Below are 25,264 nucleotides of genomic sequence, written 5' to 3'. Positions count from 1 at the left end.
GTGTACATTAGCGACTTCTGTAACTTTAACAAATTTCATCTGAGCTTTCATTCTGCTGACCTAATTTAACAAGAAGGAAATTCAATAACAACCCGTAATATTGAAGCATTATTTCCCAAGAGGAATTTAACAACACTTCTACATCAAATAATAATGTGTGAATAGTGGATTATATATAGTGATGGCAATAAGAAGGGGAAAAACTAACCAAAAAAAAAAAAAAAAAAGAGAGAGAGAGAGAAAGAAAGAAACTATTGAACTACTGTATCTCCTTTTCAAACAAACCAATAGCTTTCCAGTTTTTACAGAAACTAATAAAATCCTGAAAAGTTAATTTCAAGTTTGAAATTTCTGTGGTCTTTGCGAAGAAACTTTTATAAGTATCTGAGAATAAATCGTAGCCTTCCTTTCTCACTGAGTATACCTTTGATTCAAAAGAATATAAATATGAGTTGTGACAAATAATTTTTGGTGTGGAAGACCACAACTTCAGTATGTACATGCTGATATAATTTGATATATGTTATTAATGGCTTATTTTAGAACACATTATTTTGAGTAGTATTCAAAGTTCACAAATAAAGCAAATTTAATCATTTTTTAAGAGAAAGGAAGAAGGGGTAAATAAAAGGATACACAATGTGGTGTTTATTTAGATAAATAGAAATGAATGCCTGTGGACAGTCTTGGGACTGAAATCCTTGAAAGCTGTGGCTGTGATAAATTCTTTAGTCTTCCAAATGTTGGAGGAGAAGTGAAAATGTTCTCCTGAGAGAATTTAATTCTGAAGATAAAAGGTGGTTCATGAACTGAATCTGTTCAGTTATTAGTTTAGTACACATGCACACATTCTTTTATCTGTAAGAAACCACTATATTTTATAGGCTTTGCACTCTAAACTTCTGACATACTATTGTAAACTCTTTAAATCAACACAGACTTACTGGAAATATCTTATGTAGTACATCAATATCAAAACCAAACACAGAATGTCTGAAAGTTTTACATTGTTCTATTTGGAAAAATAAAATAAAACTATTTAAGATGATAGTCAACTATAGTATAGTGTTATTAAAACCAGAGGACACATGGGACTGCTGTGTGCAATGTTACTGATCTACTGAAATAAGAAAAGAGGAGAAAAGAGAACCCATGCTCTTTACCACTTGAACTTTTCTGCCACATGTGGAAGAGTATACAAGGAACTGTAATCCCAATCCATACATTTTTTTCTGTGGACATTTTAAAAAAATGATCAAAAGCTGATTAAAATTTCCAGAAACTATATCCTATTAAGAAGACAAACTATAGGTTTTCATGATTTAGTGAAGGAAGAAATCACCAGATGATCTCACTAGCAAAATTTGCTACACTTTGAATGCTAGGATTGAAGTAAAGAAAAGAGAACCTGGCAAAATTTGTCTTGATGAAATGACATATCATGGATCTGTTAGAAGAAGAAAAACCTTAAGCAAAGCAAAGAAAAAAGTGGAGACAAACCAAAGATGATTTAGGAGATTGCCTTCTTTCTGCTAAATCACTTGCCACGATGAGATTCATTTCACTATTTTGCAAAATTAAAATTATTCAGTATACTTGCAAAACAGGTCCTCATTTTTAAAATACATCCCAAGTTTTAAGGCTAAGTTTGCATCTCTCCATATTTTAAGCTCTTCTCAAGAACTTTTTATATTTAAAAGTTTGCTTCTTGTCATCTTGTATTTCTTCTGATGCATATGATGTTCTCTTTTGCCATTTAAAACACTCTGGAGAACTGGTGTTTTACCATTTCCTCATTTCTGAAACTACTTTCTGTTGGCTTTTCAGTCCTCTTGATAGTAAGATTAATAAAACACTGGAATTCTTGTAAATCAAATCAGGTGGAAAACACTTGAAGTAAAGACTGCAGTATTTAATGTGTATGTTCCACCAGTATTAATCCCCCAGCCTATATAAAATAACATCTTTGAAAGTTTCTAAATTATAAGGTTTTAATGGGAAAATACTTGATCATCCGAGTGCACACTTGTTCTTTCTTAGGAAGGGCTTTGAAAGCAGCTACCTAACATATTTGCAATGTTCTCCCTTTGCAAGACAGCCTTTATATTCCTAACCAGGTTGCTTTCTATGTCATAATGCTTTGCATTTGCAGGGTAGCAGGGATGCTGGACACTAGGGAGTAAATGTATTTCAACTTACATTGTCTCTTCTCTGCTTTCAGGATCTGGCTACTATGTACAGTTCAGAGATGAGCTGCTGGAAACTTCTTGGCTGCATCACCAACTAAAAACATAAAAAGCAAGTCAGGAAAAACAAAACCGTAGACTCCATTGCTGACCAGCTTGAAGAGTATCAGCAGTGGAGAACTATGCCAATACAGCAAGTCCTGTTACTTCTGTTGCTCTGGATGTGGCTGCTACATCCCTGCCGCACAGAAATGCTGTTCAGAAGGACTCCTGATCTCAGACACAGAAGTTCTGTGGGACGTGCATCAGGCAGCGATGGAAAAGCCCTTCACCGCCAGAAACGCGGCTGGATGTGGAACCAGTTTTTCCTTTTAGAGGAATACACGGGATCTGATTACCAGTATGTAGGCAAGGTAGGTTCTTATTAAGATTTCTGCATTATTGTCAAGTTTACTTATCTTTCTAGGGAGCTCTATTTTCTATGTTTTATTCTCATGCATAAGAAGCAGATTTCCAGGCAATATATACCACTGTTAGCACTCTTAGAATCACTAAAAGTAAAGTTGCTAAAGTTATTCAGAAATATTTGAATGAAACAAATGAAGACATTTCTGACAAATTTGTTTTCTTTAGCACATCTTTCCTCCCAGCAGCCTTCTCAGTTTCTCTTCTATGTCAAAAAATATTTTATAACTTATTATAACATCATTTTTCAACTATTTCTTTGAATATTTCATGTTTCATACAAGATAATACATCCATTTTCTGTGCTTTTGTTTGAAGAATGCAACCTATTTTAAAGAAAAAATATTCCCCCTCTTCAGCTCTCCCTGCAAGAAATTGCAGTGAGTAAAATTCATTAACAACCATGTGATAGAAATGAGGTGGTTAAGAAGCAAAGTACAACAGAAGTCAGCCAAACTGCTTGTACGCCTGAGGAATACACTGAATGTATACTGTCTGGAAGTGTCCTTTAAATTGTTTTTAGTCAACAGTTATGTTTTGCCATGCAATTTATTGAAAAATATATAAAGTGTAATGCCACAGTAATATTCAAACAGGTACAATAAAGTAATGAATTAATTCAGAATGGTAATGTGCTTGAAAGCAGAAGTTAGTGGCAGCAATCATGGGTACCAGTTAGTAACACTGGCTGGTGATAAACACAGAAATGTAATGTTCTATAATCAAGATTTTCATATCAGCATGTTTTTTAACCTGTAAAATACTGCAGAGAAGTGCCCACTTGTTGAAAATGACAAAATCACAGGATAGCTGAGGCTGTAAAAGAGCTTTGGAGATCATCTAGCCCAACTCCCCTGCTCAACGCAAGGCCAGCTACAACTTGCTTGGTGCTGTGTCCAGTTGGGTTTTAAATATCTGCAAAGATGGAGACTCCAGAGTATCTCTGGAGTATCTGAGAGTATCACAGGTTTGTTCAAGTGTTTGACCACCCACACAGAAAAAAAGTTTTCTCTTATATTTCACAGGAATTTTTCTTGTTTCAGTTTGTGCCCATTGCCTCTTGTCCTGTCACTAGCACCACTGAAATCCTGGCTCTTCATCCTCACTTCCTCACATCAGATATTTATACACATTAATAAGGTCCCCCTGGGCCTTCCCTTCTCCAGGGTGAACAGCCCCTCAGTGGCTCCTCATAAAAAAGATGCTCCGAGCCATTAATCATCTTTGTGGCCCTTCACTGGGCTCTCCCCAGTAGCTCCATATCTCTCTTCCCCAAAGGGGGATCACCTCAATCAACCTGCTGGCAACACTCTTCCTCATGCAGCCAAGGATGCTGTTGGCCTTCTTTGTTATGAGGGCACATTGCCGGCTCATGGTCACCTTGCTCCAATGTCCATCTCTGGAAAAATGCTTTCCAGATGGTTGGTCCCCAGCATGTACCTCTCCTGGTGCATGACTTGGCATTTCCCTTTATTGAATATCATGAAGGTTCTGTCAGCCCATTTTTCCAGCCTATTAAGGTCTCTCTGAATGGCAGCACACCCATCTGGTTTAATAATCACTCATCACAGTTTTGTGCCATCTGCAAACTTACTGAAGGGGCATTCTGTGCCATCAACTAAGGTTGTTTAGCCAATAAGTTTCTGGATGTTTCCTTTTATCCGATTTTCTCCAAAGCCAAAATGATTTGGAAAGGTGGATGACATAAAATGACACCTAACTGTTAATTTCTCTGCAATATGTTTTGAGGTGGTGTTTGGAAGTCATATGAGATAGGAAGGAGCACAAGTTAGAAATAAATTATTTGTGACCAATGAGGAGAGAATGTCATGAACAGGTTTCAGTCAACAATAAGTACTAAGTATGATTTTTAAAACTGAGAATAATAGATGACAAACACGTCAGTGAAAGGATCAGCACAAACTGCAAACTGAGGCTACCAGATTCATCTGGATTTATGAATTTACATCTGCTTGCTTTCTGAGTTCATGAATGATATATTTTTTCTTAGGTTTCTTACCCTGCATCAATATATCTGTCAAGGGAGCTTGAAAACTGTTGAATATCACATTATTCTCGAAACCAGTGTCTAAAATTCAGAATAGAATTTATGTATTCATTTATGCACTTGTTAAGTCAGCTTGAGAAGTTTCTACTGGAATAATGTTATGGAAATGGGGTTCACTGAATGAATGGGATATGTAATCCAGTAAATGTTGAAGAGTTCCTTAAGTCATCCATGCCTGTGAAACAGTACCATAGTCTCAGCAGCAAAGTACTTACTGACTGGTTCTGGACATTCACTCATTGCTTCAGGTCAGTATTTATTATTTTAAGAAAGAAGGATGGTGTAGGGGTGTAACATTGGCTGGCTGTCATGTGCCCACCAAGCCAATCTCTCACTCCTGATGAGGAGGACCTCATCAGGGGAAGGGAGGAAAATATGATGAAAAAACTCATGGGTCAAAGTAAAGACAGAAAGATCACTTACCATCTGGTCACAGGCCAAGCTTAGGGGAGATTAGTTTAATTTATTGCCAATTAATAACAGAGTAAAATAGTGAGAACTAAAACTAGAAACGCCTTTCCCCATCACCACCCCCTTCTTCCCAGGCTCAACTTCGCTTCCAATTCTTCTACCTGCTCACCTCTGAGTGACACAAGGGAGGGGAGAATGGGGGTTGTAGACAGTCTATACCGTTTTGTCTCTGCTGCTCCTTCCTTCTCACTGTCTTCCCTTGCTCCAGCGTGGCTCCTTCCCTTAGGATGCGATCCCTCCACAAACTGCTCCGGTGTGGGTCCTTCCCATGGGCCACAGCTCTTCAAGAACTGTTCAAGTATGTGTCTGTACCATGGGGTCCATCCTTCAGGAACAGACTGCTCCAGCATGAGTCCTCCATGGGCAGCAGCTCCCACCAGAACTCCTGCTCCACCATGGGTTACTCTCCACAGGCTGCACTTCCTGCTATGAGCCTGCTCCTGCAGGGGCCCTCCACCAGCTGCAGCCTCCCTCTGGGCATATCCATCTGCTGAGGCATGGGGTCCTCCATGGGCTGCTGCGTGGAGATCTGCTCCCACACGGTTCTCCACTGGCTTCAGGGGGACAGCCTGCTTTACTGTGGTCTCTCCACAGGCTGCAGGAGAATCTGTTCTGGCACCCGGAACACCTCTCCCCTTCCTTACTGACATAGGTGTCTGCAGGGTTATTTCTCTCATTTTTTCTCACTCCTCTTGTACAGCATTTTCCACCCTTTCTTAAATATTTTCTCTAAGATGTGCCACCAGTGTCCCTGACAGGCTCAGCAATGGCCAGCAGTGGGTTCATTTCTGAGCTGGCTGGAAGTGGCTCTGTCTGACATGGAAGCAGCCCATGGTCTCTTCTCACAGAGGTCACCCCTGCAGCACCACCAGCTATGAAAATCTTGACACGTAAACCCAGTACAGATGGTCATCCTTTCCTTCATGTAATACATAGCATCCTGGAGGTAAATGAGCTGCATAAATGAAGTGTGATCTGCTTTATCTGGAATTCTACTGCCAAGGTGAAATAGGACATCTTTTTGTGTAACAGATTTAATTTGGGATTTTTGGTGTGACTAGTAGATGCAAAAAGCAAGTTGTTCACAGCTCTGTATCTTCAAAAACTTTGTCTCATTGAAGATACTGCAGTGTAGTGAAACTGACACCTGAGGGGCATCAACATTTAGGATGTTGATATATACATAATATATATATATGTTATATATATAATATATATGTTATATATAATATATAAATATGTTGATATATACAGAACCTAACACAGCCTGTGAAGGTTTCTAGTGGAAGGTGTCCTTGCCCATGGCGGGGGTGGAATTAGATGATCTTTAGGGTCGCTCCCAACCCAAACCATTCTATGGTTCTATGATTTTATAACAAGAATATGAGAGATTGCTATGGGGGATACATTGGTGGGCTTCTAAACAGACTGGCAAATGAGGTATTGGAGGAGATAGAGCAAACTTCAGTCTGAGAGAAAGAAAGTAAGGTGTGGGGGGGTGGATATACGGAAAAATAGCAAAATGAAACAAAAAAATCCTACAAAATTGAAAACAGGCTGACTAAGCAGTGGTTCCATTCAAACACTAGCTTAGCAGAGAAAATCTGGTTTAGCAGAACTGAAAGACAGGGTGTCCTTTATGTTTATTACTGTATGAGTTGGACACGAGGGAAAGAGCTCAGAGCATAATGTCTATGTAGGTGCTGCTGGGGAAAAACTGTTGTTTAACAGTTCTAATCTAGTTATAATCAAAGGGATATGCCTTTTTTTACCAACCAGTATGGTGAAAAGAGAGTAAGCACTGTCGTTCCAGGTTTGTATCTGCATCACATCCTCACTGGCAATGAAGTCTGTGGCAGTTGCCAGTTCTAGACTCACATCACTTACACACAGGTAGCTAATTGCCAGAAGACCTTGTGTCACACAGCAAGTGATGCCCCAGTAAACAACATGAATCGTCATTCCAGGGAGACAGAAATCATTCTTTGTGCCTACAAGACTCCAAGTATGGAAGCAATGCAAACTACATGAAAAAGAATTGTAAGACACAAAATTTCTTCAGTAGAAACTTCTATGTCTTAGGCAAATGCACATTATGGTGCAGACAGACAATTGGTTGAAAAGCACTAAGCTTGATACAGGACCTTTTTTGTTTTTTTATTTTTTTTTGATGGTTACAGTTTTATATATATCTAGTTTGCATCATTTTAGAAATCATGATAACTGGGAGAGTTACAGTGAATAAAATAGGATATCATCTCTAAAAGTTCTTCTCTAAAGGGTTGAGGTTGCTCAGCTTTCAAGCAAATACTAGTTTTATAGTCTGTTTTTATTTCTCCTTGGCCTCTATGGGACCGTAACTATTAGAACGCTTGACACTATTAATGATCTTTAATTGGAAGTGAAAGCAAGGAAGCTGTAATTGTTCCTGAAAACAAAATGAAATGGTATTTTGGGGGACAGTTAGAATACAGGCTTTGTTATAATTACTCTTTTTTTTTCTTTTTTTTTTTGTTCCCTTAAGGAAAACAAATTTTAAAGTTTGAATTGCCATTTTTCTAGGAGGTGCAAACTAGAAGAAGCTGCTCATTTGAAATAGGCCTTGAAATATTAAATTCTGCTGTACAGAGTTATTAATTTGTTGAAAATTAAATGAGCTTTCTAGGTTTTCCTCACCAAAATGACCCTTAACAGGCATTTAAAAGGTTTCTATGTCAAGCATGTCTTTCACATGCAATTACTGGTATATTTAACTTCTGAGTTCAAGCACTGTACTGTATTTCCTATCTGTTGTCCTATGTCACTGGTTCTTACTGCTTAATTCATGAGGAATCATGTGTGGAAAAGGATAACTGTGATGGGCTGCTTTTGGTCAGACCCTGAGAGTCCACCTCTGCCGCCCCTTCCTCCTCACACCATGCCCTGCTCCAGCGTGGGGCCTGCCCAGCGGCTGAGGGAGGGAAATCCCTGCTCCAGGGGGATCTCTGTTGTGGCAGCTAGAGCCCCTCCTGCCCTCCCCCTTCTCTCCCCTGGGTGCCGGCAGGGCTGTTTCTCCCCCTTTCTTTCTTTCTTTCTGCCGGCTGCCGGGCAGCGCTGTGCCCTCCTTTCTTCCCCAGGCTGTCCCTGAGGCGAGGCGCCGCCATCTTGGCTGCTGGGCCCAGCCATGACCTGCGGTGGGGCCCTTGGGGCCGGCACAGGGCAGCCCTGGCATGGCCTGGTGCTGTGGCAGCAACGCAGACATGCACCTGCACCCATGGGCACCCACACCCCGTACAGTAACATACTTAGCTCATATGTGTTCAAACAGTTTTTTTTTTTGTTTGTTTGTTTGTTTTAATTTCCTTTTCCATGTATCAACAGATAGAATATTGTAGAATCATGTAGCATACATGATCACTCTAATTCGAACCTGTTACAAGTGTCTCACAAATAACACATTCAAAACAGTTGGGTGGGGCATCGGGGAATGTCTTCATGAATATTTCTGTGTCAATCTGATTGCTTTCCTGTGCCTTCCCAATCTGCAAATACATTTCAAGTTTACTAAGAAACTAATGCAAATATGAATAGGGACTAGTAGCTGAATATTGCTTTTTCTTTTTCTGTACAGCAGCTGACAGCTAGATCTAATGGTCTGTGCTACAGGGTATGACAGCAAATGCAAGCCACTGGGGAGGAAGTGAGTGGTTTTAGTGAAAACCTGGTAGTTTTGATGAGACAGTAAAGATTATTCAACTTCTCCACTTTTTTCTTTGATATTTGAGTGCAAACAATTTATAAATATACTCAAATTTTATTTTTAAATAAGAATAAAAGCAGGCACATGTCCATAATGAAATAGAAGAGTTCAGTTGGAAGGGACCCTCAGAGATGTTCTAGTCCAACTAGATCTGGTCCATTAGTAATAATAATATAGATTCAGAACCTGGCAACTCAAACTGTGATACAGTTTGTCAGAGAGACTTCATCTGTAATAGTGCATGGTTTTGAAGAGCACTCTATAAGCTACAGAGAAGGCAGAGTTTCTTTTCTGAGTGCAGGACGCATCTTCCAAGTGCAGTAGAGATGGCAGTTACAGTGTAAATACTCCATTGAATAAAGGGTTCTGGTTTGAATTTAGTGACAAGTGATAACAAAGCTGAGAGGTCAGTATGGTTCTACTAATCTTTGGAGTATGTTTCCTGCCATTGCCTTTCTGAGTCTCTGAGAAAATTGTTTTTAAATGTTTGGGTTTTTGGTTTGTTTGTTTGTTTTGTTTTGTTTGTTTTGTTTGTTGTTTGTTTGTTTGTTTTTCTTCCTTATACTCCCAATAGCAGTGATCTGCCATTGTGAATCTAATTTCTAAAAAAAGATGATTCACCTCTGTGCAAGCACAAAGTGTTGATCAGTTTTCAGTAATATTTAGAGGGGAGATAGTCAAAGTTATGGACATCCTTCCAGCAGGTGTAAAATCACCAATAAGATGCGTTTTGCTACTTTCATGGCAAAGACTCTCATAGCTCTCTTGGGTTGTTTCCAAACTCAGAGGTTGTATGGGTTTATGCATTGCCTTCAAAATAGCATCAAGCTTTAAAATATAGTAAAAAAAAAATTAAAAAAATAAAAAAAAGACAAAACAAAAACAAAACAAAACAAAAACAAAGGAAAATAGTTTGGTCTGAACTCTCCAGTTCCTTTCAGTTCAATTTCTCTTTCAATTCTAAAATTGTACCTGCTTTTCACAGTCAGATATTCCAAAAATGAAAGAACTGATTAAACTGCAATGATTTACATTCAAAGCCATAGCTCAGGAGAAGTAGAGTCCACTTCATCAGAGTACATTCATTCACTCAAAGAATTAAAAAAAAAACAAACAAACATAATAGAAAAAGGAACTTTAGGAATGTTTAACCTACACCTTGTTTGAAATGATAATTGTATACATAGCTAATAGTTTCGACAGCAATTTGGAAGGCTGATGCTTTATGGGACTTTTTGTCTTTTTTTTTTTTTAATCAGATGCAGATGACCTTTTAAATATCCTATACACACAGAAAACAAGGATGAGCCAGGGTAATACTGAGGGAAAATCGGCGACTTGCAACAAAACACCCATGAGGGAGAGAGTTCTAAGAAATTAAAAGTTGATGTTTACCCTTTTAAAATGCATTCCTGGAAGCATTGCCTTATATTTATGAGTGTTTTTCTCTTTGAAGATAACTAAAAATAAGCTTAACCAAAAAGGCTGTAATGGCAAGTTTTATCAAACCCTCCAATGCCTTCTGTTTTGAGGCAATATGTAGTCAATGTATCTGAAGTCTCTGGTGAACAGAGCAGTATCTGTTCTCAGGAGTAAACAAACATCATTTTCCAACCCATTATTAATTTTCCTGTTCTTCCTCAAATTAAGTTATTTATTTTCTGAATCTTTTCACGGCTATTTATTAGAAGATGTTAAAGCAGGACTTGGGGAAACAATTGCCCTCTAGTTTGACAATATTTCGGTCTGTAGCAATTTTAAATGTGCAACCATAGATGAGTCTATATACTCTTCAAGACTGAAAAGAGAAGCTGTTTTAATTGAAAAGATGCAATTCACAGACCACCCAGTTGGCTGAAACGTGGGTGCAAGGTACCTTACATGTCTGAACACAACTAACAGCTTAGAAAGACATTAATGTATAATTGTTGTGGCATGCTAAAAGGCATATTGAAACATACAACATAAAACATACAACAAGCATACAACAAACATACAACAAGCATCTTGATGGAAAAGATGAGCTGAAATAAAACCCCTCATGTTCTGGGATACTGTACTTCTGAAAACTATGTAGTTACAGATGCTACTGCCTGGAATTTAAGACTCAAATGGCTGGGCCCACACAATTTCTGTGGGGGAAAAAAATATCAAAATACTTCCACTATTACTCAAAAATTAAAGAAAACCTCAGTGCTCAGTTGCAGTTCTGTTGATTTATTTTGTTCACCTTTTCCTAGATGAAGAGAAGACTTTTCTCCTTCATATTGGCTCTTTCCATTTTTGACCTTTCTGTCGTAGATCTGTGTTTTCAGTACATTTTCGCTACCTGGATTTAGCATTATTGTTTTGCAGGCAGTACAGACCCATGATGTCTGGGGGGTCATTTTTATTTAGGCAAAAAGGTAGGTGCTGTCCCTGCTTTTTTATTTTTTTATTTTTTTATTTTTATTTTATTCCTTTGATCCTGCCTTTCCTTTTAACTTCACTACCTGTATATCTCAAAGCAGTGGTGGGAAGACATGAACATATTACAATTCCTCTTGATGTAAAGCATGGGGTAAGCATACTGTCTTTCATTGCCAATATTTGGCTGAAGGATGGTTGTGCTTTCTTAAAAATTCTCAAGCAAATGGAACTTATTAAGACAACAAGGCTGGAAGTAGAGGTTGGATTTGGTGGATTTAAATATTTTAGGGTAAAACTGTAGTGGTAAAAACAAAACAAAACAAAACAAACAAACAAAAAAAACACAACCCACCTACTTCATAGAAGAACTTGGAAGATTGCCATTGTGATTCTAGACGCCCTAGTACAAGAGGGACATAGAACTACTGGAGCAAGTACAGAGGAGGGCTACTAAGATGATTAGAGGACTGGAGAACCTGTCGTATGAGGACAGGCTGAGAGAACTGGGTCTGTTTAGCCTGGAAAAGAGAATACTGAGGAGACGTCACTAATATATGTAAATATATGATGGGAGGGTGTTGAGAGGATAGAGCTGGTCTCTTTTCAGTTGTGCCCAGTGACAGGATGAGAGGCAACGGGCACAAACTGAAGTACAGGAAATTCCAGCTGATTATTTGGTAAAATGGGCACGTAATAGACTAGAAATGATTATAAAATGATTTATAATATTTTTTCTCTCCCTTATCCAAAAACATCCATGGAAAGAAGTGACCTCTCTTTCCTTCCATTTACTTTAGAAATTGTTTTGTGTTCCTAAAAAGTTCCTTTTCTAAAAAGTTTTAGTATGGCTTTTTTTTTTTTTTTTAATTACTAATATGTTATCATAAATAGAGGAATAAATTATACTAGACATGCAGAGCCATAAAATAGTAATAAAGATTTCTTCCTGCTATAGTAAGAAACACATTTTTTTAATGAGAACTTTCATGTATCCTTTTCTGAGGTATGGCATTTGATGTAAAATACACATAAATTAAAATTTCTGAGTCTCTATTTACTACCTTTAAGAAGTAAAAATATTTAAGAAATATTATTTGGGAGTGAACATAATGATTAACAACTGTTACTACCTAGGCAATCATGGTTATAAATTATCTAGTTTAGTATTAAATGATTAAAATGGTGTTTATGTTTAAAATTTTGACTGTGAGAAAAATGACTAATGCAATTGTGTGTAAGAGTTGAAGTAAACAGGGAGAATAAATGAGAGAAGTTCCAATAATGTTTATAATTTAAAAAGCAGAAATTTAAAGAAATGTCATTAAATGATCTACTTTGAGGAAGGAAAACGAAAGGATGGGTAGAATAATGCAGTGTTCCAGGGCATGTTACAAAAATTTAGGTAAGCTTCTAATGAAGAGGAGGTAATTGAAATGCTAAATTAATATGAGAAATAGAATATATGAGCTGCAGAAGTGGCTTAAATTGGTATAACCAAGTAGCATATAAATACTTAAGGACAGAGTTGGGAAAGATACGGGACTTCAGTAAATTTATATCAATTTATTTACTTGTAAAATATCACACTGACCACTCCTTTTGATCTTTAAAAATAATCTGTCACTTGTAAGAACTACTGTTCATTAATATTGCTACATTTTCACATGGTGGTGCAACTAAAGATGCTAGCTCCACACAGGATTCCTCAGAGGATTTAGAAATACCTTAGCAATCAGCAGGATGTCTTAGGTCATTCAGAAATGATAATGAGTCTTCTATATAAATAATGCAGTTGGAAGATTAGGAAACTGATTGCTTAATTATCTCTTTAGTTAGGTCAGGTTATGTGGCAGACCATTCTCTATGTGTCAGGAGTAGCACATTTGCTAATAAAAGCCCAGTAAAATAAATGTACTGGCTAGAAGACCATAGAGCAGTGTGATGCTGAAAGTTGCTGCATGGGATTAAACCAGGTTTATCGTTTAAGAATAATGGTAGAGATTTCGGTATTACTAATGTATTTGCTAGGAAGGGATAATGACATGCTATATAAAACATAGTCATTGAAGGAGCAAGGAATACTATTTCAGGTGCCATGTAAGACTGCATATCATAAAAGATAATTAGGAAGTTTACTAGGAATAGTGTGGAATTTTTTTTACTGCAAAGAGAAGAAAGCAGGAAGTATCTTGCACAGGGCAAGAACTAAACCTTCATGAAACGGTGTAATTTGGAAAAAAAAAATGCAAAAGCTCTCTGTGATTCTATAGACAAAACAAAAAGAACAGAAGCTTTGGTATAAGTAACCAAAGCAAAGAGATTTAAAATAAATAAATCCCACAACATAACCAATATCAGTATATTTTACAGGAAAACAGGAAAAGGGAGATAGAGTGGTACTGATGTTTTACAAATGCCAGAAAATGTATGGAAATCTTGACTGGGCCTATCAGCCAGTTACCAAAGTTGGAAATAATTTTAAATCAGTGAATTAGGACACACAATACATTACTGAATACAGCAATTAACATTGCAAGGAAAAGCAATTATTATGGAGTAGTGTTTGTAGCACTGTAGATCAGGATAGGCTTTCTATATCCAGTACAAGTAGATGACGAATATAGTTCACTGGGCTGATGATATAGTCTTGTATATAACATAATGTATGACTCTTGCCAAGATTTATATCGAGATCTGGTTATGTTGGTATCTTACAGTCTGATAGAAGAATATAAGTTGCTGGTTTGGTATTTATTTTCATTATTTTATTATTTAATTATTTTAAAATTTAATTTAAATTTAAACTATAACTACCAGCCTATTCTTATTACAAACATGATTAAATTAAGTTACATTTACTTATGTAACTGTAACATAATTGCACGTAATGTTTTAAACAGTATCTTTACTTAGTAATGGATATATAGTTAGGATTTTCTTGAAAGCATTATTCTCTAGAGTAATTGATTTCATAACTTAATGAAATAAATTACTTAAATTTGATGGACAAATAAAAATGTGAGTTGCAGTTAAGATTTTATGCGTGTTCTGCCTCTCTTATCTTGCAGATCTACCTGCAGTACCTTGAGTACCACTGTAATGTTACAAAATATGTATACATCTCTCCTGGACTGTGCATCTATTACATTAGTTGCCCCACTGACCTCAGGATTGATCCAAGACATCTTTTTTTCTCATTGTTTTTAATCCTTTATTAGATATAGCATCAGTCCAGATTCATCAGTAGCTTCCTGAGGCAATAAGAAGCCTCTGAAAAATATGTCTACTTTCTCTCCCCTCTTCTCCCTTCCTTGGGATAAAATGTAACCATAATACTATATAATCATGGAAATCAATGTATTGTAAATTATTAAAATATCCCTTTATTATTATTATTATTATTTAATTCTAATATATATTTCCGCTCTTTCCCCTTCGCTCCCTTTAGATAACATTTGCTGTTTTGGGGTTTGGCAGACATTGTCATTCAGTTCTCTGTGAAGAAAAACGGATTTGCTGTTGCCCCAAGTATACATCTTCCAAAGACACATATACTGTACAGTATTCATGAGGAGAAAATGCAGACATAATAAAGGCAGCAAATCTTCACTGTTCTCACCAATTTGTATGTTATAGTGATTTCAGCTGGAAACAAAGTATTTAATGTGTTTTTATATGGCTTACAGCAGTAGGCAAAAGGAATTCAGCATCAATCTCTTAATGAAGTTCTGCATTTAAAAAAAAAAGCAAAAAAACTTTTTTCTTTATATATAGTACAAATTGTGCATTATTATTAAGATATAAAAAGTATATCTTAATTTTATCTTATTATAAATATAAGATAAGATAATATTATAATAAGATAATATTATAATAAGATAAATAATATTAAATATAATAAGATAAATAAGTTTATATAAATATAAGCTATATCTTATTATATCTTATCATTATATTAAGATATAAAAATTGCAGTTGTTTTAATGCTTATTTGGTTAATACCTGGGCTACTTTAGGAAGACATATATAAGCTGTAATAAAAAGATCCTTGTTAACATAAAGAAATGACCTAAAATTGCATCTTAATTGTGTCTTTGATTGTTGTCATCAATGCAGAGAGCATGAGGATTAGTAATGAAAAAATTCCCCCCCCCCCAAAAAAAAAAAAAAAAAAAGGAAAAAAAAAGCAGTTCCACATTCAATAAAGCTATGTGCTGTTTTAGCATATTAGACTTCCTAGGTCATTCCATGGTGGAATAAAGAGATCATTCTGGAAGCTGTCTAATTTTTTATACAATATTATGTACCGTCCAGAATCAGTCAAACAAACAATATAAAACATACAGAATATATATTAAAGTCTGAGGAAAGTTGTATTTGACATATTTCCATCCCAAGACAACAGTTTAATTTACAGATATTACTCATTGAGGTAGGAATATAGGCTTGAGCAATCAATATCAAGATGAGTAGGAGACAAAGGTTTCTTAATTTGGTATACATCCTTAATTAATGTGAACCTGAAATAGCATAGGTTGTTTGTTTTTTTTTTTCCTTTACCTAAACAATTCCCTTTTGCCTATTAATATGCAATCACCTACCAGAGGTGTTAGGCCACACTACCAGAAAGTAAGGGCATTTCAGTTCCAGTGCCAGTTCTATACTTTCTATCCGCATCTAACGTAGAGGCTGTATTTATTACATTAAAATTGGAAGAAAACATGCATATTGGTTCATGCAAGAAGCCTTTGGTGTATAAAATTCAATTAGTCTCAAGTTCATGGTAGCTCAAAACTTGTGGATCTTCTGGAGTGGAAGCTGTGACAGACTAATGAAACTGAAACTTCCTTGTTCTAGCTCTCTGAACATCAGCTAAAGACCTTGGCTTGAGGAAGGAGTTTGATTATTGGCATGCTGATTCAGAGAATCTACATAAGTCCCTCAGTTTCTCATATGATGCACTGCAGAAAGGGAAACTACCTTTCTCAGCTGAAATCCTAGAAGTTGTTATCAGTGACAAGCCCGTCTACCTTCTCCAGACTGTGATTCCTCTATTTAGAATAAGTTACAGTAGTGTGCAAAAGATGCAAGTCTAGTGATGAAGAAATACCATTCCTGTATGATTAGTCTGGAATCTGAGAATCTTGCAGATGACATCACTTGGTTGTGATGTCAAACAAAAATCTTGAACAGCAAGTAACAATTGCAATCTCTCTCTGTAGAAATAACAATAATGACGTTTATCTTCTTTGGATAATGACTCAAGTCAGTGTAAGCTAAAAATGCACTGCAGTCTGGAGTTTTTCATTACTGTTTGTTGCTTCTTCTCAACAAGCAAAAGAATTTCAGGTCTCTCCTCATCTTGCATTATTATGCTTCCATTTTAGTTTACTCTCCCTTTATCTTTCCTGGTCTCACAAAAAATAAAAAATAAAATAAAAAATAAAATGAAATATGCCTTTTTCCTTTCCACCTTTCTCCTCTTTTAAATAACACATAATAGCACACAACTTGCAAACTGACAATATGACTAAGTGAGAAAATGAAATGTATGAGATGTCTCGTTAAAACTTAGTGGAAAATCTTGCATCACTGAAGAGAGTAGCTTTAAATATTTCCTTAAGGATGAATTGAAATAAGTGAACCTCTTTCGTGAGTAAAATTTGGCTCAAAGCCATGATAGTTAAATCTGGCAACTAGGAGAATATTGCACAGGATGTATGAGCTGGTGAAAGTCTGAAGGTCTTTTAGAATAATTGCAGTTAATGTTAAATAACTGCATAATTTAATAGCTCAGTTCATGAAGCTTAAAATCAGTATCCCCACTGTGGGAATTCTATGCCAATTATTCTCTGCTGATTTCAGATCAAATATGCCCACTGTTGAAATTATTTTTGGAGAGACTATTATTATTATTCTAGGAAGCATCCAGTAATATTATAATATGTACTGCAGAAAACTTGGAGTGAAATAGTGAATACTTCCATGAGTGTATTTTGGCATCATATGACTAATACGATTACTTAGAAAAAAGTTAATAGGTCACACTCTAGCCCTAAAATTGGTCCTCATAATAAGGGAAAAATCAGAATTTAGTTGAATAAAACCTAAACGATCAATTAATTCAGGAGCATACCAAGTTCTCATTGTTATTGTGATACTTGGATTAAATGAAATGTTGACAAATATTTTTGCAGAAGGAAGTAGGAAAAATGTTTTCTAGATTATAAAAATAAAAAGGACATTATTTTAATGTAGCGGAGTAAAAATGTGTTTAGCAAGGTGATAATAGAGCAGTCTGTCATTTCATGAAGACTTCAAAAAAAGTGCAAACTGTTTTGGAAAGTCTTCTATATATAATAGTGTATTAAAACCACGTAGAGAAATTACTTGAACTGTATTAATTCCTACAGTAAGAATTCAAACTAAAGACTGGTTTGTTAGTACAGTCATATTCAGGTCTTTAGTTATCTGAATACCAATCACTGAAAATTCATAGAGCGACTTCTGAATCTGAATTTCAAATACAAATAGATGTTACAATATTGAAGCCTTTATCTGGCTGTCATAAGTCATTTCAAGTTCCAGAAGTTGTTTATATGGTAAAATGGCTCTGGTGAACCTGAACTGCTCTGTTTTCACAGTAGCAGCTTCTGGGTTTTCAGACAAAAATAGGGTTAACTCTTTGTATATTAGAAAAATGTTCACAAAATTTATATTCAGTTACAAGATTTCAGACTTGGCTAGCATTCAGAGGGGAAAAAATAAATCACTCTTGGAATTGGCAACTTTGATTTGCATCGTTGGAAGACAATTAAGATAGAATTCCCACACTGTAATTTTCAAGTCATTTTTAGAGGAGAATTATTATGTTGTTCACCTAAAGTCTTCTGAAGGATCTTTACATATCTAAAAATATATTGAGCTAAATTTGATTCTGGAATCTTTTCATTAACTAATTGTATTTATGGCTGCATATACCTTAAAGAACAATGAAGCATATCTGAATTAATAATGTTTTTATTTTAATTGAAGCTTAAAATTTTCCATCTTTAAATTTATTTTTCTCTGTGTCTTGGATTGGTAACAATTTCTTTTTAAAGTATTCACGGAACATTCTACTTTGTCACCCTTCCCATTCTAATTATTATCTTCTCCTTAGCAATACCTGTCTTTTTGATTTTTATGAAATCCTTCTCAACTTAAAAGCCTGTTTAACAGTTTAAATAGGTGACCAAATATGCAAAATTGTGTTTCATAGTAATTGCAATTACTCTGTGATGAAACAGGGCTATATACATTTAAACCAACAGGTATTCTGATTTTCTGCACGGTGAGGAAAAATGTATATAAAATATATATACTGCTGACAGCTGAAAATGGAAGTATTTCTGTTGAAAAGAAATTCACTGAAACAAGAGTTTGCAAAATATCAGTGACAGATATAAAAACAAAACTGCATCTTCTCAGCTGGGCTGACATGAAACACAGATGCCCGTTAGCCAAAATAAATGTTGGAAACACTTTTTACTAAAAGTAGGCAAGAAATACTTAACAAAAGTGTTTTTTTTTTGTTGTTGTTGTTTTGTTTTGGTTGGTTGGTTTTTGTTTTTAATACTAGAATAAACTGGCAAAACCTTGCAGTGAAAATTAACACACTGCTTATGCATTTCAGAGCTCGGTAAAGGTTCAGTTTTCAAGGCTGTCAAGTACACAGGGCTGTCTGTAGCCATGTTGATTCATCTAACAACATCTGGATTGAATTATGAACTAAGAAAATGAAATGAGAAGTATTCTCTTTCCTTGCTTATATAGAATATGCGTTTTTGCCTTTTTAATTATTTCCTGAAGACTTGTTCATAGCAAAGTTTCTGTTTTTTTTTTTTTTCCTTATCTCCCAAGATCTTCTGAAATGTCCTTTTGAATTTGAAGTTGTTCTAGGATAGCTGTGAACTGTTATGTGCATACATAGAACTGAAAATATATTACCTGTTCCAAGTGGAATGATTAACAATTTTTAGGAAATGTAAAGTGTTATATAGCTTAAAGCATTCTTCTAAATGATGCGAGGATATTCCTTATGAAGTATTCCTTCTGAAGTGCAGCTATCAGCTCCCCAAAAGCCTGTATGTGTATGTCTCAAAATATGTTCAGCAATTTTTGTAGCCTTCTGGCTAATATAATCTATTTTTAAAAATCTATAAAGTTTGAATTTGAGGGAGAGAAGAGATTAATGATATTCTAAATGGCATATAAATAACATTTTTCACTTCCAAATAAACTTGGTAAGAATTTTTGACATACACAGAGCAACAGGAGAAGTGAGAGAAAATCTTGAGTATTTATGCTGCCTTGCATATTAGTCAAATAATGTGATAAAAGATCTTACACCCTTAATTAGATCTAAATATAGTTTTTCAAAAGCTTTACTTTTTGTTGTGGAGAGGTTTTCGTCTGTCTTCAGATTTAATTCTGTTCACTACACTGTGTCTGTGCGCCTAGTGCAAGACAACATTCCCAGGCACCACAAAGGAGTTATCTGAATTGCTAAATTATTAAACAAGTCCTTGGCATGCTTTTGCTAAATATCACTTTCCCCAACAATTTTCACCTTTCAAAGGTGGTTCACAATTGACTTGTGAGTCACCTTTGGCCAGATACTGTTCATTGGGACAGTTTGCTATTATTCTGGAGATAGAAAATTTGTTAGAAATATGTTGCCAGACTGCTAACTGGCTTCTGAATTTTCGGAGAACGGGCACTTTAGCCTCAATCTGCTATTACATAACCATTTAGTTTGAGTTTGTAAGAGTTTATATTATCAGCCCTGAGTTTGGAAAGAATATGAGAATATTTTAATGCTCCCGTTAAAAAATAAAAACAAAAATAATAATAATAATAAGTTAATATTTTGCCCCAATCTTTCTTACTCAAGTAGACATTTATTTTTTATTTCTGGTGCGGTTATCTGAGGAAGAGCAGTCTTCTGTAACTGTCCTTCACCACTCTTCACTAAAAATACTGTATCTAGTGGTTATTGGCCACCAGTGAGCTCTTGGTAGCAAAACATTTTTCAGGAAAAAGTGGTATCCTAGGAAGCCCTGGAGAAGAAAACACTTAGTAGGCTTTTGAGAACTAGTTACACTAAAAGACATTATAAAATGGGCCACAGCCTGCAAGACTGTCTAGTCCCTAAAAGAAATGTGACTTAAAAGGGTGAAAAGTCTCAACTGTAATGGACTGACGGAAAAGAGCACAAGGGATTAATGTTCAGTATAAAAATTCATTTCCCAGAAGAGGGATTGAGAATGGCTTGAAACCTTCAGTTTGAAGTTTGTGAGAGAAATGGAAGGAAAAGAAAGAACAGGACTTGCTTGCTAAATATTTTTCTTATACTTTCCTACTCATAATGTTTGGTGGAGCCTCCTGTTTATTTCCTGTGGAATGAAATGAAGAAACTAATATGAAAATATGCATTTTGTAAAGTAAATATACATGTAATGCTTACATGTGATGTAAGCAAAGCTTAATTTGTCATTCTCTGAAAAATATTCACAGTGTTTCTCAGAGTTTATTTCAGAATTGAAAGAAAATATTATATAGAAAATCAAAGTTCAGAATGATGGTAGTTTTCTAAATTTCTGCCATTAAGGTTTTAATCCAAGATCCTGCATGAGCTCTGTTGCCCATATTGCAGGAGTCTGGGAAGCATTCTGTGTATGAAAATGTTTCACAGCAGGGAAGTTTACTGTTTGACTTGAGCTTAACCCACCACACCATAGTGTTTTATTTCAGTACAAAAGGCAAGGAAAGCCACATTCAAAAACATAATAGTATAATATTCGACCCCTGGTAATGACTTAAAATAGATACTATGGAAAGCAATATAAGGGCACCAAAAAAGAGAAATATTTCCATGATACATGTCAGTGGGGATATTTGTATCAAGCTAAGTGTGTGATGTTTTTCATGAACTGAAAATGAAACTTTCATGAGCTTGAATTAACAAAAACCCTTCACATGATTAAATATGATCTTGGTGTAATTCTAAGTGATGTTGTTAATGTGTATTCAAATAACTATGTTTCAAAAGGAACTAGTTCTGTCAGACTTCTTGGAATATTCTGATATATTTGAGTCTGATTTTTAAAAAACAGTCTTTATATTTGCATTTTAGTTTTGTGCTCTAAAATATATATTAAAATAATGCAAACAAATTAGAAAGTTTTAGAGCTATCTGTTTCTTCTGCATATATATATTTGTACTAATACATGTGCACTTATGAATGCTTTTCTGGATTTACAAAATAAAACTCACTAAATTGTTGTCAACAATGATTACATCACATGCGACTTTAACTCGAAACTAATCATGTTTATCATTTCTATATGGAAGTGTAGGTTTATGAGCAGGTAGTTAATCTACACAGGTAGCTTCTTGTTTATAAAATCAGGAATATTCAAAATATTCTTAAAATTAATCAAAGTTTCTACTTGATATGACCCTTCTGCTGAACCCAAAAATAAAATACAGATTTCATGGTGACAACAAATCTGAATACCAGAGTCTTTCTGTTAGGTGTGAAATCAATGATATTGAAAGGAACTTTGCAACAAAGTGATGAGAGTAATTATAGTAAGTGTCTCCAAAAGATCAAATAAGCCAACTACATTAATGTACTGAACAAAGCAATGTAATAGATTTGTTGTTGTTGTTTTTATAGATGTACTGAAATCAGTTAGTACAAGTTATTAATAGGTGAAGCTATGCTTTACATAACTTAGATAATGGTTATAAAATCAATACTGAATGCTTAGTAAATCTGATTCTTTTCTTTAGGTTATTTACATTAGTTGATGGGATGAAAATGATAATGACTATAAATGAAATATTCTCCAGTTTAGGAGAAATACAAATAATATGAAATATAAAATTTAAAATCAGTATGACATGTATCCAGTTGTTCAATTTTCCTTAATTGTCGTGTACCCTGCCATGTTCTTTATCTGCTTAGTGAATTTACAACTAGCACAGCAGGTTGTGAATTTTTTAATAGGATCTCTTCAAGGAAGGAAAAGGTCAATATTAACATAAAAATCTTCCTTAAGAACTGTGGTGCAAAGGTTTCTTAGCAGAAAACAGGTGTTGCTGCAAAACTGAAATCTGCCACAACAGTCAAATGAAAAGATTCTTGGAGCTAAGTTAGGAAACAAATGTCTCAGTATAACACCATGACTGCTAGTCAGTGGTGACTGAAAATTACTTTGTTTTGTTGGGATTAAACTTGGTTGCTGCATTCAAAATGATTTAATATATAATAATGATAACAAAAACCAAACCAAACCAAAACAAAAAAACAGCTTTTGATTACTTCTAAATAAAATGTTTTATTTTTTTTCCTTTGTTTTTCACTTCAGCTTCATTCTGACCAGGATAAGGGAGATGGATCCCTCAAATACATTTTATCTGGAGATGGGGCTGGTACTCTTTTTATAATTGATGAGAAAACAGGTGACATTCATGCCACTCGGAGAATTGACAGGGAAGAAAAAGCCTTTTACACCTTGCGTGCCCAAGCTATTAACAGAAGAACTCTGAGACCAGTGGAACCCGAATCTGAGTTCGTCATCAAAATCCATGACATTAATGACAATGAACCAACGTTTCCAGAAGAAATTTACACTGCTAGTGTTCCTGAAATGTCAGTAGTGGGTGAGTGCTTTATACTGAGGCATAAGTGCCTGCTCAAAATACATTATTTGATGGATATTTTCCCCATCCTCTGAAAATTCGGTCATGATGGGAATTCTGCTTCATGGAATAAATACCTTTCTTTTTGATTTGCTTGTTCAAATACTAGAATTTCATCCAGAAACAGATTTTGTGATATGAGATTATTTCTACTTAGAATATTTAAAACATTAACTTACAGTCATTTGGAATATAAATAGTATATAATGGTGAATCACTCTCCTCCTTAAGAATTATTAGAATAAGATTGATAAATACACTACATGGAAATCTGTCTCGTCTTTCACTCTTTCCGTGGCTGAGGAGAGTTATTTGTTTGCTCATGTACTGTTGATGCACTGCCTGCAGGTAGATACACTCTTGATTCTCCTCTTCGCATTCGGTTTTTGAATATATGAACAAATTCTCTTGTACTTTCAGTGTTCCTCCCTTAACATATCCATGAATGGCCTCTTCAGGAGCCTTAAACAGCTTTTTGAGTTCATCTTGCTTCTGTTTGTACTGTACTTTCAGTTCCCAGGGATGAGCCTTGAACATTATTCTTATTGCTGATTGTATTGACAAGGATTGAGTAGATAGAAGGCAGAATGCTTAGCTAGAACTTTATATTAGGAAAACCCCTGCCATTCCTTGATATATATCATCCCTGAGCCTTCCAAGGCTTTTTCTTCACTATGACGCTGTATCTGTGAAACACTGAACATTTGTGAAAAACTGAATTAGCGTGCAATTTGCAATAGTAGCTTTTTTTTTCATATATCATAGAACTTAATCATCTTTTAGAACAGAAACTTATGAAAAATGTATAGAAAAAGAAACATCAAAATTATATTTGTATTGACAAAATAACTTCTCCACATCAAAAGGTAGGAAGAAAAGGTTAGGAAGAAGATCTTGGATTCCTGGATTGCTGTAGTTTGCTCTCTCCAGATTAATTCTGTTGAGTTCCAGTATTACCATTACTTACCCAGTATTGTTGACTGTGGGCTAAGAGATTATCAGACTTGTTGATGTAAGGAATGCAGAGAGAAACTTCAGTCTTGGATTGAATTGTACTGTTGCTTTGTATGTGTCTCCTGCTATGGTACTCACTTTTGTGAGCATATAAAAACATAAAATCTTTCTATAAAAGTCTGAAAACATTAAGCAGAGTTTAGGATATGAATATTATCTCAAGCATATGTACCAGAAAGAGATATTACAAAGCCAAATTACTGTGTTTTTTGGCTGGTCAAGTAAATAGGAGGTATATCGTTCAGTAAAAAGTACCGTGCTAATATTGTCTGGCATAGTCAACATAGCACTGCATTGTGCTATATAGAATTATCCACTAAAAACATAGCTATATATTTATAGAACGTCTTGCACTCCTGCTGCCATCATGTGGGAAGGCTGGAGCACCAGGCAGGCGCATACACTTAAGCGAACGTGTACGTAAAATCACAAACTTTGTTCTTCAAAGTTTTAATTTATTTAAACCAATTATATAATTGGTTTATTTTTTTTTAAATCGGCTATATAGATTGGTTTAGAAAGATTTATATATATTTTTATATATATATATAATTGCTTAGTGGTAACATGAAAATGTGGTGAATAAATGAAAAAGCATGTCTCTTTCAGTATCAAAGGTGAAAGAGGACCTGCTGTAGATAGATTGTGACATTGATCAGAAGTAATGTCTTTTATTTAGGGAGATAACTTTTTTTGTTTTGTTCATTTGTTCCAATTCTTGTAGATGTTATCATTGTCTTTTATATCCTCTAGTCATCTTCTCCATATTTTCACCATAAACGCGATGTTTTATGTATTGTGGTTATTTGTTCTTTGTTTTCTTTGTTACACTCTAAATCCAGGCTAGTCTGTAATATGATTAGTAACTTGCAACTTGTATTTATGCCTTTGGGGCCTCTTGTACATTATTCTGGAACTGGATTCTCAAGACCTCTGTTACCACCTGGTGCTTGAACTCTCAGTCCCAATACAGAATATGACTGTTTCAAATTGATTGGCTTAATCCTATCTAAGAAGTGTCAAAAACAGTAAACTATTTTGCAGTTTTGCTGCTGAGTTGTGCATACATTTGGACACACCAGTACCACAAGCACAGTGCTGAGATGTTCGTATTAACTCTATATGCATTCATGTGAATACCAGAAAGAAGACAACTATGG

General features: G+C 35.3%; 1 protein-coding gene across 1 annotated transcript in view; it reads left to right on the top strand.

Annotated features, from left to right (window-relative positions):
* Window positions 1-2,368: 2,368 nt before the first annotated feature.
* LOC118255462 (cadherin-10) overlaps window positions 2,369-25,264 on the top strand; it is a 53,468-nt gene continuing 30,572 nt past the window's right edge. Inside the window, exons 1-2 of the mRNA XM_035561668.1 lie at window positions 2,369-2,599; window positions 22,757-23,051. Coding sequence (XP_035417561.1) covers window positions 2,369-2,599; window positions 22,757-23,051 — 526 coding nt within the window. The remainder of the gene's footprint in view (window positions 2,600-22,756; window positions 23,052-25,264) is intronic.

The sequence above is a fragment of the Cygnus atratus genome, chromosome 2, assembly GCF_013377495.2.
Source record: "Cygnus atratus isolate AKBS03 ecotype Queensland, Australia chromosome 2, CAtr_DNAZoo_HiC_assembly, whole genome shotgun sequence".
Lineage (NCBI taxonomy): Eukaryota > Metazoa > Chordata > Aves > Anseriformes > Anatidae > Cygnus > Cygnus atratus.
The sequence above is the reverse complement of the archived record's forward strand: the minus strand, read 5'-3'. Positions and strand labels throughout refer to the sequence as shown.